At 44.3% G+C, this 18,341-nt stretch overlaps 1 protein-coding gene across 2 annotated transcripts in view; it reads right to left on the bottom strand.

Moving 5' to 3' along the window:
• Nucleotides 1–913: 913 nt before the first annotated feature.
• SLC5A1 (solute carrier family 5 member 1) overlaps nt 914–18,341 on the bottom strand; it is a 28,591-nt gene continuing 11,163 nt past the window's right edge. Inside the window, exons 3-15 of one of the 2 annotated variants that reach the window (XM_032705785.1) lie at nt 17,845–17,949; nt 15,561–15,620; nt 15,104–15,208; nt 10,721–10,826; nt 10,400–10,480; nt 9,052–9,272; nt 8,043–8,178; nt 7,177–7,284; nt 6,077–6,227; nt 5,332–5,500; nt 4,084–4,299; nt 3,694–3,796; nt 914–2,909 (exon numbers count right to left, since the gene is read on the bottom strand). In XM_032705785.1, coding sequence (XP_032561676.1) covers nt 2,686–2,909; nt 3,694–3,796; nt 4,084–4,299; nt 5,332–5,500; nt 6,077–6,227; nt 7,177–7,284; nt 8,043–8,178; nt 9,052–9,272; nt 10,400–10,480; nt 10,721–10,826; nt 15,104–15,208; nt 15,561–15,620; nt 17,845–17,949 — 1,785 coding nt within the window. In that variant the 3' untranslated portion in view covers nt 914–2,685. The remainder of the gene's footprint in view (nt 2,910–3,693; nt 3,797–4,083; nt 4,300–5,331; nt 5,501–6,076; nt 6,228–7,176; nt 7,285–8,042; nt 8,179–9,051; nt 9,273–10,399; nt 10,481–10,720; nt 10,827–15,103; nt 15,209–15,560; nt 15,621–17,844; nt 17,950–18,341) is intronic. The other variant, XM_032705786.1, reaches the window with a different exon arrangement.

The raw sequence follows: 18,341 nt of genomic DNA, 5'->3' as shown, positions 1-18,341 counted from the left end.
CCTGTATCTTACCTGACAGGATAAGCTGGGATGTCTCAAGATCCCCTGAGGCAGAGCTGTGTTATGCTGTACATGCCATCCAGGTACTTTGTGCTGCTGAGCCAGAGGTTTATTTGGAGTCTCACCACTACCCAGAAGTATTTCAAATGTACAGTCAAATGTGGGAGACAACCCTGTGCTCAGGGTTCCCACCTCTAGAGCATGAGAATGCCCAGGACAGCCTCAGCTACTCCTGAGTGTCTGAGTGTCCCAGTCTGAGTGTCCCAACCACAGCTGGGACATGGACAGAGCTGCCCTGAGAACTGAAGAAAAGCCACTTTCTTCCTCAAAGTCATGAAACTGTCTTTGAATGCACCAGCTACAGACCTGAGGGGGCATTTCATGCTAAGCTGAACATGAAAATTTTATCAGCTGTTCACAATATCAGGCAATTTTTCTATGGAATTCTACAAAATGAGAGGAGTCAGCAGCAGCTGTCAAACTTTATGGAAACATTTGAACTCTTCCTTCTACAACATCCAGTTTTCAGACTGGAATGAAATCAGGTTGCTGAGGACATACAGGGGACATTGCTGGGAAACTGTGGGTTAGATTTTCAAGATTCTGTAGTCCTGGGAAGGAAAATGAAGTGATGGTGCCTGATTAACCAGGAGGTCATCCAAAGGCTGCTCAGCCTGCCAGGAAATCACTTGTGTTATTTGTCTTTATCCAAATAGCTCTATAATTTCACCATTTTTTTTCTTTTTGTAGCAAAGGATGACAAGGAGGGATCTGGGCAATCCTCAGTGAAGTCCTCCTTGTTTGTTTTTCATCCATTACTATTACCCAGAGCCAAAATCTAGACACCAAATGAAGTTTCTCTGTCTTCCATCATATCATATAAAAATCCCATGACTTTGTGGACACCAAACACTTAAAAATATACAAGTACTTTAATACATACAACTCTTCATAGTTCATTAAATATAATTAATTCCATGGTCTTGGAAATACTCTACTGTTGTGTTAAGTGTAAGAAAAAAAGGCTTGCACTGGTATTTCTGTAGCATTGATTAGATCTGGCCTGTGCAAAACCCTTCAGGATACTGCAGGGACTGTGCTGAAGAGCAGCAATTCTAGTGAAGAGCAGCAGTTCTGGAATCCAGAGCATTTTGGGTTAGATTCAAATGAAGCAGAGATGCTGTGAGAGGATTATGAAGTGAGAGTGATTAGAGCTGCAGGAGGCAGCAGCAGTGGTGTGGCACATGTAGGGACTGCACTGCCTTCCCTTTCAGCTGCACTTGTTCCAGTCAGGACCATCCTCTGAAATGCTTTGGGACAATGCAACAAGGAACAGGGAACTGTGGTGCAGCTTGACTAAGCAAACCAACATCTTCTTGTTACACTTGATTCCCCAGGAAGCTGAATGAGATGAAAAGAAAATCTATTGCTTTTTGCTTTGAAGTGTTAAATCTGCCTTTTCCTGTGTCCCCAGCTGGTACCAAACTTATCAAGTGCAGACAATCAGCCTGGTTTAGCTGATATCCCACAGCTGTGACTATTCTCCTCCATGAACTGCTAACTCATGCTGCCAGCCAGCAGGAATTCTAGTTCTCAGTGAAATCTTCAGAGAAGGATTTATAGCTTTGCAGAAAAGCAGCACAGAGCCCTCAAACGCATTTGCAAAATGCAGCTCAGCATTCTGTGGGTGTGGGGTTTGTAGCACAGTCCAGAGAGAGAGGCAATACATTGACACCACAGTAATGAGGTCCTTGACATCCCAGGGTGGGAACTGATCAGTAAGAAATAAATATATATATATATACACACATACACACATAAATATATTTTTAAATATATATAATATATATAGTGCATGTATATAATGTATTGCCTGTGTATATATAATATATGTATTTTGTATAAAAAGCTTCACATTCAAGTATAGGTACATATTAAAATACCAAGAGAGGAGGACCTTTAGAAGTTAAGCTTAAACAGGATCTGTTGGAAGCAGAATTCTTATTAGGATCATCGAGAGAGGTGGTCCCCAATTACAAAATGCCATCAATTCAGAGGTTAGTGTTCCACTGATGACTGAGAAACACAACCCAATGGAAAGTGAGAAAAAGGGGAAAGAAGTGATAATGGAAAGTTAGATATAGTGTCAAATATATTGATATACATATAAATCCTTTACTTCAAATATCCCATGTTCGGAGGGACAAAAGTGATGTTTTAATTGGAATTTGTAATACAGTCCCTCAGTGGTTGTAGGTTTTTTGTAATCAAATTATCATAGTCTAAGGAAAAAGAAATTTGAGAGATCAGAAGAAGGGCTGAAAATCAAAATAGCATCATCAACCCTAAAAGGTAGTTCACAAACCCCGATATGAAATATGGCTCACGCAGCCTTGTTCTGAACCTAAAATATGAAATGTATTATGGATAGAGAGAATAATGGATGGAAATTCTGAACCTCAGTTAGCCCTGCATTGGTTCAATGTCTAAACAGAAATTCTCTCTCTTGAAATCCCAGTGGCCTTCATCTTCAGATTGTTGAAATCATGATCATAAAATCAGCGAGTAAATCACCCGGACTTTTTACCAGTGTGGATGATGAAAACATTAAGTGTGTCTAACTGTGTAAATCTACAAGCCATCACTTTCCTTGGCAGGGCAGCAGTGGGGGGGCTGGGAGCAGAGTTATGCAAAGTAGGCGTGGCAGAACACAGCCACAGTCAGCAGGATGATGCCATTGACATTCACAATATTTCTCCACAGGGGAACTTCGCTTGTGTCCATCAGCTTCTTCTTCATGGCCTCCTCTTCCTCCTTGCTCAGTTTGGGGCCTTTCTCTTGGTCCAAGCCACAGAACCAGTTGTAGGCTTTCTTTACACATCCAGGTTCCTCCTGGCTTTCCTTGTTAACTGGAAGGAACAACACTCTGGTCATGGCACATACAAGGATCACGGCACACGCTGAGCGCTGGGGCTGAGGGCAATCCTATATCAACAGAGCAGTTCTGATGTATGGCCACAGTTAATGGAAACACATTGGTACAAAACAGTACAGGGATCAAGTTAATACTGTGTTTTCACAGCTCACCTGGAAATGTTCCACATGTTCCATGGGAGCCTTTTGCAGAAATCACTTGGGCCTTTTGCAGCCCAGAGACTTGGTCTGGTATTGGGGAAGCAGACCAGGCTGCAAAGCTTAAGCTCAATTTTTTCAATAATTTCTACACTTTTAATTAAAAGACAAATAAATGAATTTGAGGATATTGATTAAAAGAAACTTGGGAGCAGAACCAAAACCCAGCAAAGAGAACTGGTGGTTTTGCAGTTTGCTTTCATAGTGTCTTCAACTACAACCCACTGTTTCCAGGTGAATTCTCTTGGAATGCTGGAGGCACACACACTGCTGCCAATGCCTCTGACCTAAAGCACTGCCATTGGTTTAGCCCTAGAGCTGCCACCCAGCTACCCTGGAGAGCAAGGGCTTCTCCCTTCAAACCCTCTTCACTTCTGATTTACACTGAGTGTGACAGGTTGGTAACAGCAGCTCACGAGTCATTGAAATACAGGGAGGGCTGAGGTTTTGTTGTTGAGAGGGAGGATGTCTTTGGATATCAAGTATGTTAATGTTTCTTCAGGGATTTTCATTCCTGATACTCAAATACACTGGCAGAATCTGTAGATATTCAACAGTTACCTGATTCCTCATCTTTTTCATCAGCCTTGTCCTGCTCCTCATCTGCATCAATATCAATCCGTTCCTCTTTGCTGTGCCGCAGGGACCAGCACAGGCGGTAAAGCTGCCACGGAACAGAAGGACTTTAGTGGATCTACACAGAGACAAAGCAGCCTGGCCAGCACGTGGACCAGCTGTAAGAGCACAGCACCCCAGTGTCTGTCTCAGGTAATTAGGAGTCACTGAAGATTTGTGACAGATAAAGGAAGACAATTTCCTTGGCTTTCTTACAAGAACTGTGTGCTGCAGGCAGCTGAAATGTGGAGAGGTAATACACCAAGTACCAGGGTTTAAAACTAGTGGTTTCATTGTGTTCCACTTCTTGAGCAGCAGGACTGCAGTGATACTCACATGTACATCAGGAATGGGCTTAGTCATGAAGGAGACTCCCAGGATGACGATGGCGGTAACCCCGAACAGAATCAGTGCGAAGTAAAGGTAGTGAATCCCACAGATGATGAAGGGGCAGTTGGAAGGGTTTGCACAGCTGCCAGTTCCATAGACAAACTCTGTAATCATCCTGCTCAATCCAGCCAGGAGCCCAATAATGAGGCCCCAGAAGGCACCCTGCAGACAAGGGTGTGACAAGAAGTATCAAACCGAGTAATTCCAGGCATGGAAATAAGCTCTCCATAAGTTGCTGAAGTAAACATGGAGGTAGTTGTATGTTATGTTGGCTTTGGCACAGGGATACCTTCCATGACCTTATTTATAGCTCAGTGCATTAGTACAGATGAAAGGGGCAATGAACAGCAGCTCAGAGAAAGAACATGAAGGACACCCTATCCAGCCCAGTTCTCAAAGTCCAGCTGTCTCCACACATCCTCTCCTACAGGACAGGCTCCAGCCACAGACTGCACACCCCAAGGGCTGCTCTCATGTCCTTTTACCTTGGAGGGCTAAATCCCTGACAGCTCTGGCACGATGGAACCAGCCAGCAGTGTGTGTCATCCTGCCCAAAATATGTGTCTGGTTTATCTTCTAACAGCCCTGTTAGTAATTAGTTAAAAGCTAATTCTCAGTACTGTTGGTGGATGTTTTGCTGCCTGGTGTACAGCACTCCAGCCAAAGCATAACAGACACAGAGACCTTTGTCTGGGCACAAATTGAAATATGGGAAATTCTCTTTAAACATAACCTTTTTTTTTTTTGTTTTACTGTAAGGGTGATTGACCATTGGAACAGGCTGCCTACAGACACTGTGGAGTCTCCATTCCTGGAGATATGAAAAACTCAACTGGACAGGACAGGTAAAAGGTGATTTGTTTGGTAGAGCAGTTTGGTGACCAAAGATTACTTCTAAAGAATAGATTTTCATAAATTATCCATTTTATACTCTTCTTGGCAAAGTGATAGGTAACCTAAGCTTCAGAGCTATCTAGGAATTCCTGGGTGACTGTTTATCTATCAGTCTACCAAAGAACTTTCTCAAACTCGTCTCTGAAGCCTCAGGCCCTGGGTTATGGAGACACAGAATCCCTGGGCCATACCAGGATCAAAATAAACAGGAAGAAGTTGCTCATAAAAGACAGTAAACCAAAAAGAGCAGTTCTCCCAACAAGGAACATGCAGCATTCCTGCTTCCCGGTGGGCACTTACCGGCTCATTGACACGCTTGCAGAAGATGCCAAGCAGGAAAACAGCAGAAATGGGAGGTCCCAGGTAGCTGGTAATGGACTGCATGTAGTCAAAGAGCTGCCCACTCTGAGCTGACTGAACCACGGGAACCCAGGCAATGCTGATGCCAATTAAGAGTAACATAAATACCCTGTAAACACAGCCAGACATTCAATTAGCCATCTGTTTAGAAATATCTATGATCTATGAGAAAGAAAAAAACCCCTAGCAATTAATCAATAATTTACATGTTCATTTTGTATTTCAGCTAGTGAAATCAATTATAATGGCCAATTAGCACTGAACAAACAATAGAAATCCAAGCTGGGTATTGTGTAGGTCAAATATCCATCAGCACACAGCAAAACATGCAATCAAAACATAGAAAATCACTTTTTTTCCTGTGTTTGTTATATCCAGAGTCAAATCAATAGCGTATCAACTAGAACTAGTTCACTGATGCTGCAGCATGAAGCCTGGGAAGATAATTAAAAGGAATTCCCTTCGAATAGTAGTGGGAAGCAGTGAGAATTAGTTTGGCTACTTCCTTTGGCTACTGATTCCATTGGGATCAGTGTTTTCCCAAAAGGAGCCGGTGCGGTGGGACGGCAGCTCTGGCCACAGGAGGCCACTGCAGCTCTGCCAGGCAGGCTCCGCCCGGCCCTTGGGATCGGGGAGAAGGCAGCCAGGAACCATCGGTGCTGCGGGGAAGGGCGGCCGCGCTCACCTGCCAGCCAACATCATCTCCTTCTCAGACGCTCGGGTCCGGATTTTGGTGTAAATGTCCACAGTGAACAAAGTACTGGCACTGTTAAAAATGGAAGTCAGGGAGCTCATGAGGGAGGCCAACATGACTGACAGCATCAGACCTCGCAGACCTAGAACACAGACACAAGGGAACTGGGATGAGCATTTCGTGAAGAGCCTCAGGACCTCCCCATCCACGGAGCTTGGCTGACCCTTCCCAGCCAGCTCTGAGCGTGTGTGGCAGATTCCCGTGCCTGACACAAACCCCTGCCTGACACTTCCCTGCAAAGCAAGCAAAGCAATGTCTGCTGAGCTGGGAAAAGCTATTTAAAGCAGTGACAGGGAAACCCTCGAGCTTTTAGCACATAGGTACTTCTTTAGTGAATGCTGTCTGATTAAATGCTGGAATAAAAAGAAAATAATACTAAGCAAACTTTTCCCAAGAGTTATAAAAATAATTTGTCTTGTTTGCAGGTCAGTGCTCACTTGCTTGCAGTATATTTGTGAACCAGGTGTTTGCCAAAAAAAATAAGTTTCCTTTACTATTTTTTAACCAGAGTAAGCCACTTTTCCAGGTGGTGTGGTCTGGTCACACAGTGTGGGGAAGTACTGCATACACTGCTATGAACAACAGTCACCATAAAGTGCTAAAGCTGTCAGGGAAGTGCCATGGTCTGCATAGGAACATAACCTGTTTCTTTGGCCTTCTGAGCCAGCACCCACCTCTGTGGGGTTGGCAGGAGACTGCAGGTGTGGGCCTGCAACTCAGAGGTCCTGCCACAGAGAGTCTTTGATAAATCACTGGCAAAGCAGGTAACTTTTCACCTTCACAGAAGGGGAGCTCAATTACCGCTTCATCACTCAGTATTTTCCAGCTGAGAACTGACACTGTCAGTGTGGAGCTATTCTCCACCCACAGCTTCAGCTAAAACAGACAGCCCCTCTGCTTAACAGTACATAGTTCTAGCAAAAATTTTGGAACTAAATACGGGTCTTGGACTCCTCTAGCACTTGTTTTTACAGTCTGGCAGTTTCCCCTTTCCTAAAACAAAGAAACAACAAATACAGACAGTGTCTTACCATTTGGCATGAGCTCCACTACCATTTTTGGATAAGCAATATTTGTGCAGCCCACTGCAGTGCCACAGTGCTGCTTACAGATTTCAGGCACAACACAAGCCACCACATCTGAGGAGAGGATAACGAGGCAGTTAGACGAGGTCATGTAAACAACAGATTGCTCCCAAATTAGTAGAGCTTCTAAAATGTATCTCTGTGTCAAACCACCAGATTGACATGTTTGGTATCATCCTTGGTTTGCTGGCAGGGAGGAAGGTGATTCTAAGCCTCTTTCCTTCCTTTCCTCTCTAAAGGAATACTGAAAAGTGCTGCAGGTCAAAATAAAATCAGCACTAATTGGTCAGAGCAGGACTGAACAACACAAGGAGAGCAAGGAGAAAAACAAGCAGAGGAACACAAAGCCCACTCCCTCCGACCTGAAGCTCTCTCCTGTGCCTGCTGCCAAACCCAGCCTGACCCTCTGCTGGTCAGAGATGGGCAAAGGGCATTTCCCCACACTGCCCTTGAGACTGGCCACAGCCCAGATCCTGCAGTCTGGGACTGATGGCCCTGTCCCCCTGAATGCCAGCGGGAGTATCCAACCTGGACAGCATTTCCCACTCATTCAGTCAGAGTGGGGCTGTAACAGTCGGACAGCTGGGGAGGGACACTAAAATGAACAGCAATAACAACAGTGGAAATCTGGGATCAGGGAAAACAGCAAGACTTGTGGCTTCTTACAGTGCAGTTAGTTTTTGTGCATACAGGTGCCTGGACAATTTGGGTGACAGATGACAATCTAACAGGTATTTTGGAAAGGACAGAGAGGTTGGCAATGAAAGTTAGGCAGCAAGAAGAAATGTGCATTTCTGTGTCCATGTGCATACCTGTGTACAAAATTCGGCTGATCATTCCAGGCATCACTATGATAAACATGGGCAAGAGTTTGAGGTATCCACACATGACACAACCAGCCTTCACATGGGACATGTTCTTGCCAGAGAGACATCTTTGGACAATAACCTGTCAGTGAGACATGGCAATTACAACATTTCCCTGATCACACCATGCCACTTTCCAAATAGAAGGTGCTCCTTAACCTCTGTGACAGCAAAAAAGCCTCTTTAGCATTTCTGCCACCAGGAAAAATAAAAACTACATGAAAATCAAAGTATATATTTGAAATAAGTAAAGCAAAATATCACTTATCCAGTGTATAAGAGCTAAGACTTTTCTCACAAGAAAAGCAGATAGACTAAAAAGGCAGAAAGGAATAGCCTGAGCAATGGATATAGTTACATTGGGGGGTTGTTCTTTTGTTTAGAAATTGTGAAGATTGTCTTTCTGACAGTTCAGAATGCAGACAGATCACTTGCTAGGGCTGGTGCAGGAGCACACTTTTCTCTACTCATGTCAGTGTGATCTCCTGGAGAAACTGGACAGTAGGTTTTAGGGAGAAGAAAGGAAGATTGGGGAAGTATCTCCAGGCTGAAAGACCTTACATATACAGAACATCTCTCCAAGACTGTGCATGCAAAGATAAAAGCTGCACAAATAGGAAACAAATTTGTCTTACTGAAAGGGGAACCCTCTAATAAGGGTCATTTGGTGCGTGGTTTCCTAATCAAATGTTCACAGCACAACCTCTCTGTGTTTGCACACATGGTCACACACAAGAAATGAGAAAGGAGGAGGATGTGCTGGGCACAGGTGTGTAGGAAGACTTGAAAAAACATTTTATCACATGTCAGAGGAGTTTAGAAACCAGGAACTGGAAAGTCACTGACCAGTCTTGAACTAACGGCCAGTTCTGTGGCCCAGCTTTGCATTACAGGGGCAAAGGTCACACTGGAGTTGTGTGCTGGGCATTCCCAAGGCATCCTGCTGCCACATTACCTGATCTGTGCACCAGTACCACAGGGCCAGGACACTGAGGCCAAAGACAAGCCCTGGCCACGGCAGGTCTCCACTGACGGGGTCTCGGAAGATGTGGAAGGCGTCCTGCCGGGGGGTGTAGCACTCGGGATCAATGTCAGTGCCCCCATAGGAGGTGTTGGATGGAATTGCTTCCATGTACTTCTTCATGAAAGCCTCGTACCCTCCCACTTCCTTAAAGGCTGCAAAATAGAAAATCAAATAGAAAATAAAAGTAGCGCTAAAGGATTTATTACTGAAATCTCAAATGGAGCTTGAGAACGTGAGGAGAAAAACCTCCTTAATATGGATGCAAAAATTCCAACCTGCTGACATGGGCAGTGTCAGGAAACACACACAGGGGTTTGGAAGTATTCTCACAACAAGAACCAAAGTGACCTTTCCTGTCAGGTTTCTGCAGAGCTCACAAATGCTGGGTTGGGCTCTGGTGTCTCTTCAACAGGCCTTACCAAGAGGTGAATTGAAGATACATTTTTTTCCACGCCTGCTGACCTAGGGAGAACCTAAGGCAGGGTCTTCCCAGGTTAGGTCAGTCTAAAGTTATTTCTGTTGTAACAGTGGTGGAATAATTTAAATTCAACAAAAGACCTCACCAGGGGAAAACCAAGCGCTGAGTAACTAGAAATATAAGAAAGGACACCACAAATTCATGGAGCCTTATCACTACTTCTTTCTTTCTTATGACCCCCTCCTAAATTCAGTTTAACAGCATCATTTCTGTTTTAAAATGCATATGGTCTTCTGGACATACACATTGTCCCACCCATAAACATTCCATTTGTGTCTCTTGTCTGGCTGGTGCTAAAGTGACACCCACAGATCAGCTGCAAAGCTTCCTTAAAATGCTCAGGTGTTTGGGTTGTTTAACACAAGCTGGAAACAGGAAGATTCATGCAACGTGACCAACAGCTCTTCACTTTGAATCAGGAATTTTCATGCCTTAGCATCTGAATGTCTATGAAATTATAATCTTATTAAAACAAGATACTCTCTGAACTTCTCAAGAGTATCATCATCATCTGCAAACAACTCCACTTTCCCCTCATTAGCCATCACAAGTCCTGTGGTGTCATGGGATGCTGTTTATTACCCTAAGCACACCTGTGCTTAGGAAACAGTGACTCAGTGACTAAAGGGCTTTGGCAATGTGCCTGTTTTTGGCAACATGCCTATTTTCTTCCCTGATAAATAGATATATGAACTGAAACCTGCCAGTTAAGGTACCAGTTTCACACTGCAGGATTCATTTCCACAGCCGCTGCAGGATTTGTGATTGAACATTCCAGTTTAGTTCATCTGATTTACTTACCATATCCCATGAGAACAAAGGATCCCACTACCATGATGAATGTTTGTAAGGTGTCTGTGTAAATCACAGCTGCGAGGCCACCTGTTGGCAAAGAAAAGTCAGGACAGATAAGTCAGGACAAATAAGTCAGCCCTGTGCAAATGCCTCTGTGGAATTTTTTTTTTTACACTTTTCCCACCACCTCTCTCTTTCAAAGACCTCTGTAAATAATTCCCCTTCCAGGTTTCCATTCCTCCTCTCCTCTCCTCCCCATCTTCCCTCTTCTCTTTTTTGCTGGCTCCCCCAACTTCTTTGGTGTATCAGACTGCTTGGTAAACTCACCTGTGATGGTGTAAAGAGCAGTAATAGAAAGCAGGATAATTATGGCCACATACAGATTCAGCCCTATGGCCAGCTGGATAAATACAGCTCCAGAGAATATGTCAGCCTGGAAAACAAAAAATCACAGATGAAGCAACATTTAAATTCCTGATAATGACATATTACACAGCCATGATGAGGGCACTGAAATACACAACTGTGCCCTTGATAGTCCTGCACACACAAATCAAAAAGAAAACAGAAGCCATTTCCATACACCTGCCAGTCTCCCCTCAGGGCTGTGGGAGTTCCAGTACAAGGGGTGTGACACTTCTCAAAGTGTTTCCAGACCTTTTTGAACAGATTGTTTTCACAGTCAGAGTCACCTTGCTGCTCTGTGCTTTGGGACTGAGAGACAGCTTAGTAAAAAACTGCTTCAAACTGAGGCCACATTCACTGCCCTGTGCAGGGATGGACTGTGAGACACCTCCAGGACATGGCACAGTTCTCTTTAGTCAGTGCTACTGCACAAGTCTCTTCCTTCCCATTCCTGCTCACACACATGTGCTGTAGCTCGTCCTGCTGGTTCAGGACAAATGGTGCATTTGCATTAAAGGCAAACATCTTGTATTGTCTCTATTTTTAAGTTCCTGTCAGAAGAACTGACATCAGTTGACTAAGGGAAGAGACCTTGAGCTCCTGTGTAAGAAAGGAATTGTTCAGGTTTCAGAGTAACACAGGGATGTTAATCACATTAAATCAGTTCCTGATTTAGAGATAATTTGCATCAGTGTTTTTTATACAAGTTTGCAATCAGAATAATCTGCCCCAGTGCACTTGTGATGCATTACTGTAAATTATGTTTTCATTAGAGGCTGCTCCTGAGCATCCAGTTCATCCCACACAGGAGGGAGGTTCCCGAGAGCAGGCAGAGCCTGGGATCCCAGAGTAGGCACCAGCACTGCTCCTGCCTCAGCTGGGCACACACACTGTTCTCCAGCCTGGCTACTGGAAGATGCCACATGGAGAAACCATCTTCATTCCAGAGACATGGAAACCTCACCCCTAGTTCCAGCTGAGGAACGAGGAAGAGGCCCCAGCCTCTGCCCCACTGCTCTGGCATGCAGGAAACAACTGTGGAGCAGAGTGTGAATCACAATCCCACTCCCAAAACTCTGCCTCTGGAGCAGATTTCTTATAGACTTTAGTTTGGAACCGGGAACCGGGACCTTCAGCTCTCACCTCAGTGGCTGTCAGACCATATCCTTTGCCCCTTTCTCTACGGTAATTTTTTCCCTATCTCTTCATACCACTGGTCAGCCCATGTCCCAGACCTTTCTTTTGTTGTTCTTGGCTTTAGCCTACATATCATTAAATATTAATGGTCCTAAAATGACTCCCAGAAAGAAATGTACAGTTAATTATTGAGCATCCTGAGTAATGTATGAGCTTCTTCAAACTGCTCAGCTATCTTCCAGCTCCACTGCTCCTCCTTCCCAGTTAGATTATTGCCTTCCAATACTTCCTTATTTCTCCATTTATGCTCTTTTGTAGACACTGTTAATCTTTATCTGACCTCTGAATAGAGTGACTTTTTCCTTTACATTGCAAGCTATCCCTGCAAAGGCACACGACCACACACCAGCTGAGTGAATCCAGCTGCAATGGGAATGTGGGAGTCAGGGCAGGGGCACCTACTCTTTAATCCCTACACTGTGCAGTCCTAGGAGGAGGTTTTCCTTCTCTTCCTCTTCCCAGTGGTAAGTCTACACCAAACATTTACTACTGGAATTATGCACAATGAATGTAAAGAAAATGCTGCAACAGATTTAGAAATTTCAGTTTACAATTTCTGATTTCTTCAAAAGCATTCAGACCTTAATTCCCTCTGGTCATGTCATAATTTAGTCTATTTTATTTTTACTAGACCCTTCCCTTTGGTGTAATGACCAGTATCAGCAACTCTAGTGGCTAACAAGGCTCTGAAAGCTGCTGTGGGACTCCTCCCAACGTGCTGCATGCTTAGGAAGCATGTACAGGTGAGGCACCTGAGTGACAGAAATCCTCTGGGCTCAGAGAGCACGTGTGCCCTGATCCCAAGGATGAACACCTCGCAGCATGGCCTTGGCTGGCAAGTGGCTGATTAGCCACAAAGCAAGGTAAGAAACCAACAAAAAAACACAGCAAATGTGCAGGAAAAGAGAAATGGTGAGGACCTTGCAGAGGTGTGCAAAGGGACTCTGACCCTCACATGGTGGCACTGTGCCAGAAGGAGCAGGGCAGGAGTTCCACGACCTGGTGTGTGACACTGTTCCCTGGAAAGCACTGTAATCATTACATTATTAAGTACAGGACATGATATTTTAACACATCCAGGAAGCAGCACACAAAATGACTTCCCCAGAAGGAAGATGCCACTCTCCTACAAGGCTAAGGGCAGTGAGTATCACTGCAGTCACACTGATGGGTGTGACCTCCTGTTCAGGGCAGGGCAGGGCAGAAACCCATCCTTCTCTATCACATCTCAGTGAGCCCCAAGGATCCCAGGGGAGTGTTTGCTAAGGCAGCAGTCAAGGAAGTAAAATGCAATGGACTGTCAGCACGTGGGTATGTTTGGACACACAATGTGTCTCTGGGAAGAGAGGGCTGTGCTATCTCCCTGTGGCAGGCACCTCTCCACACAGCACTCTTGGAGAAGTCCAGGATGGAACAGCCCTTCCCTTTCTGCTTCTGGAGCTGGTTCCTCTGAGACCACTGGGGAATGTTGTTGCATAGCATGGCATAGCAAAACCTGCTCTGAGATCCCTGACACCACCTGAAACCTCCAAGGACTGCCTGCTCTGCCCATTCTGAATAAGATACAGCAAGTAGATTAGTCCTGGGCAAATCCTGCACTGAATACAGTGACATAGAGACCTGTTTGTCCCTGCTGAACCTGAGCCTCAGTGTACATGGACAGACAATGTCAGAGTTGCTTGGGGCGGGGTGGGAACAAAAGAAACAGGAAATTGTGCACTAGATTTTCCCCTGCACAGCACAGAGACCCAGCTCCATGGCACCTCCACACACACACCTGGAACACATGGGGTGATGGGAAGCTGTGAGGGGCCAATGGTAGAGTGGGGCCCAAGGGGGATCCCTTGGCTATTGCTTTGCATCCTCATGACAAGGACCACAGCAGCAGGAGAGGGTGTGTTCAGCCTCATGACCACACTGAGAGCTTGAATGCAGAACCTGTCTTTCCTGGAAGGACACTAACTGAAATGGGGTAAAATCCCATAATCAGATACCTGGAATGGCCTAGGCTGGCACTCAAAGCCAGAGAGTCAGTTCAGAGCCCAGGGAGCACCTCGACACAAACACGTGTTCCCAGTGGGAATGTGAGTCACCGGCGGGAGGAGTTTCTCTGTGCTGGAGCTGCCAGAACTCTGTGTTATACCTGGGACTTCTGATTATGATGGTTGAGCACAACTGCAGCAAACTGTGTAATCCTTTTGATACATCTGGAAATCCAGCTCTGAGTCCCGCTCCACAGCACCAAGCTGTTTAATTTATAACCTCCCTAAGGATCAGTTATCACGAAGATGTGAGAATGAGAGCAAAAGGTCAATCTTTTAGCTTAAATTGCACTATTATCACTCAGCTCCCATTCAGAGGGCAAAGAGTAATCTGCCATGGCAATTTCTGCAAAACAACAGATTGAGGATTGCCTGAACTGTGGACTTCTTTACAGGCTTGGTAGTTTTAAGATATATGGGAAATAGCAGCTCCCTTCACTACTTCCCAGAAACATATCCATGTACTTAACAAACATTAACTTCATAGCACCTGCAACTTTACACCAATCACTTGCCCATTAAAAGAATCTCCACTTCTCTCCTTTCACCTCAGCTGTTACAATTTCCTGCTTCTGCATTTCCCACTCTTCTATTTTCTAATTCCTATTATTCTTTTTTGATCCATAGCCCTCTTGCTCTTTTCCCTCATCTGTATTACTGATGGCATGTTCAGTGCCATTATCAGCGGATAAATATGAAGCCTAAGGACAAAAATTCCTACCATAGATTTCATGAATGCCTAAGATAACAGACTATAATACAAGTTTCCCTCCACTTTGACATTTCTAGAGGAGAGCATAAGTAGAAGTGAACTCTAAAAAAGAAAGATAAAGCATCAAGAGACATTGTCAGGAAGGAAAAAACTTGGATGCTAGCACAGATCTGGCTACAGAGTCTCACTGGACAGAATAAAGGAAACACAAAATCATACTTTTACCATTGCTAATTCAACCAAGGGCTCCGAACCAGAAATAAATGACCAGTTGTGTGAGCAATATTGTAAATGGGGGTTTGTTTTCTTTAGATCAATGTAGGATAGAAGAAATGCTGTAGAAGTTTTACTTACTGAGATCTTTGTGAAAACATACAGGATCAGGGAAAGGACTGACAGGTAGACTTGGATCCGTTTCCCACCAAAACGCTTCTTCAGATACTCTGGCATTGTGACCACCTGGGGAGGGAGAGAAGGTTTCAGACCAGGGGGAACAGGTTCAGATCAAATCACAGGAAGATTTTTTGTACTCAGGTACTGTGAGAGTGGAGCACAAAAAGGGGGGGAGCTGCAAATGCAGTTGCAAGGAAGAGCAGCTCCAGGAATCAGGGGAGAACAAGGAGGAAGCACCAAGTACTCCTCAGCTCAGGTCTTGGAACAGAGAATCCTCATTTTTCAGTTGCACAGACATAATGTAGGACTGTTCTGGCACACTCAGATCTCATGCCATTCATCATGGCTTTGCAATATTCCAGACCTGGTCTGCAAACATGAGCAGCAAAGACAAGTGTAAAGCACTGTTTGGACTTACCCCAGCTTTGATGTAGATGGGGACAAAGACCCATCCCAGAATCACCACAAATATCAGAGCCTGCAGCCAAGACAAGAACAGCTGAATTAGCCCCTCTCTCTAGACACCACTCCCAAAGACCAGTTATCAGACCCAACAGAAGGTGGAGACCATTGAATCCACATAAACCCAGGTATTGCAGGGGGGTGAGGGAGGATCTGCTCTGTCCTTTGATTTACCAATGGCACCAGACTGTCCCAGCCCTCTTCAGAGCAAGCCCAGGGAGCCTGGTTTAACAGTGGTTAAAAGGCAACCAGCCCACAGGATTACTATTCTGGGAAATATTTAGGAAGGTGAAGCCTGATACCTGGGACCTATTTGCAGCATCTCGATCCCAGAGCCACTAATGCAGGAACTTTCCCACTCCCAGTCAGCTCTGCTGCAGTGCTATGTCCCAACACCTGCAAATGGAGGTACTGTGGAGAGCAGCATTTCTTCTGATCATCATTTTGATCATTAATTACCTTCTGCACGGGGTCTCTGTGAGATAAAGATGCTTTATCATTGTTTTACAATGATCTCATACACTGTACAGGATGCACCACCTGAAATTTGGAAAATGTTTTGTATGTCCACACTCCCATTTAATGATATATTTTGTGTTACCATGTGTGTTCTGTGAACTACAGATCTTCCAGGATTGCAGTGCCACAGTTTGCTGATGTAAATGTTTAGAATGCTGTCTGATATACAGCTGTGCATATGTAAATTGATAAGTACAGAACAAATTCCTGCTGTCAGAACTGCACTCAGTATTTATTCTGCCCACAGGGCTTAGAGGGCCTTTTAACTGCACCTTTTAAATTCTGCCCCTAGATAAAAACAGTAAGATGGACAAGAAATACCTGGTTGGCTTCTGCTGTCGTACTGATACAAATTAGAAATAATTTCAGTGGAACACAAGGATGGCAATAGTCAAATTTAGTAGTACTTTCAAGAGGAGAATCAGGTTATACAGTGAAGAGCAATACTTCCCCCGTGTCTGTTAACCTGCCCAGCACTCCCACTGTGTCACAAGTCAGGAATATGCAGAGTCTGCTCAAACACACACATGTACTGCTGCTGCTTCCTAAACAACAATTGTTGTACCCTGTGTATTGATATGAGCACAGAAGGAATCTCCCAGGAGATTAAGTGTTAGAGGGAGAGATGTCTGAAAAAGGATAGGGGACCTAGAGATTTGTGTTCTGTTTTGTTTTGCTTTGTTTTGGTAGAAGAAGAAGGGGAGTAAGGTCTGTTACAAGCCTAATACAATCAAAAAGAGAAAGCTGACAGATTAACTGTGCACATCTCATACAGTTCATTTTAGGCTTTATCCTTCTCCTTAAACATCCGTATCATACCAGTACTTAGTATTTGCAACAACCATCTCCTTGCTAAGGAACACAAGCCAAACCCCTCAGGCTGGTGTGATTCTTTCACTGCTTAGAATTAAATGCAAGGGAAGTATCGACCTGTGCAGGCTCATTAAATCCTTTGTGTCACAGCCTAATCCCTTCCCTGAAGGTGAATTAAGCAGAACAAGGACATTATTACCCACACCCACAGAGCCTGAGAATACAAGGAAATGGGCTGAAGTAGCTGCTGTGAATCCCTGTGCCCCTGCAGTTAACACTGCCCCTGGTACTCCAGGCAGCTCATTTAAAGTCAGCTTGGATACCTCTACCCTGTAGTGCAACCCTGAGAAAAACACACATGTAATTAGAAAAGGAGACAGTAAAGAGGAAAAGGTTTTTGGAAAGCAGGTGCTTGTGAGGGATGCCCAAAATTTCTTAATAGCCTGTGAAGAAATCAAAGCCCCTTCAACAACTCCTACATAGCAAAATGCTGTAAAAATTATCGTGGATTACAAACCTGATAAACTCTTCCCAGTATCCTGGAGTCTGAAAGGGTTCTTCATAAATAGAATTATAGAATCATGGACTTAAATCATAGAATCAAAATACTTTAAAAGAAATCAAAACATATGCACAGAGAAGAGAACCCACTGATTTATTTGGTTCAAATGCTCTCTAAAAAGCCTCATTCAACAGAAAAGAGTCATCTTTTTCCAGTGGCTTGGACAAGGTCCAAGGAGGACAGGCTAAACAGTAGATTATATTGGCTCTTACAGGTCTGTGCAGAAAACAAGTGTTGCCAAGCACAAACTCTGACAGTCTTAAATTATTGGGCAATGTTATTTTGGATAAGCTCTGCAGATAATCCTCCCATCCCAAATACATCCACTCACATAAATGGCACTTACATTCCATTCATAGCCTCCGATGGCAATCCCGCTAGCTGCTGCTGTTCCTGCTATTCCCACAAAGTGCCCACTGCCAATGTTGCTGGCAAACAGAGAAGCACCAATCTGCAAACAGAAAGAACAATAGTTGGCAAATAGGTCCTGTTATGGTAACTTTAAAAAAAAAAAAAAAAAATCTTCATTTGGCACTTTGTACTCTTGCCTATCCGTGGTCAGAAGGTGATGAAGAGAATGACTGACAACCAACTTCCCTGACAACTTTCAAGATTTCCACTTACTGTCCCCCTGAAACCTGGGACTCCAGCCATCATATACATCTACAACAGTGAGAAAAAATGGGATGTTGCATGAAACATCTTCCAGTTGAGTCAAAAAGGGTATTACACCAATACTTGCAAAACTTGTCTAATTGACATTTGGATGATACCCAGACAATCAAGGGAGAAGACTGCGATCTGTCTTGTTCAAGGAGGAAAAGACAAGTGCATTCCCCCTGT

This window comes from Chiroxiphia lanceolata, chromosome 18, assembly GCF_009829145.1.
Source record: "Chiroxiphia lanceolata isolate bChiLan1 chromosome 18, bChiLan1.pri, whole genome shotgun sequence".
NCBI lineage: Eukaryota > Metazoa > Chordata > Aves > Passeriformes > Pipridae > Chiroxiphia > Chiroxiphia lanceolata.
This window is presented reverse-complemented; position numbering and strand designations above follow the sequence as displayed.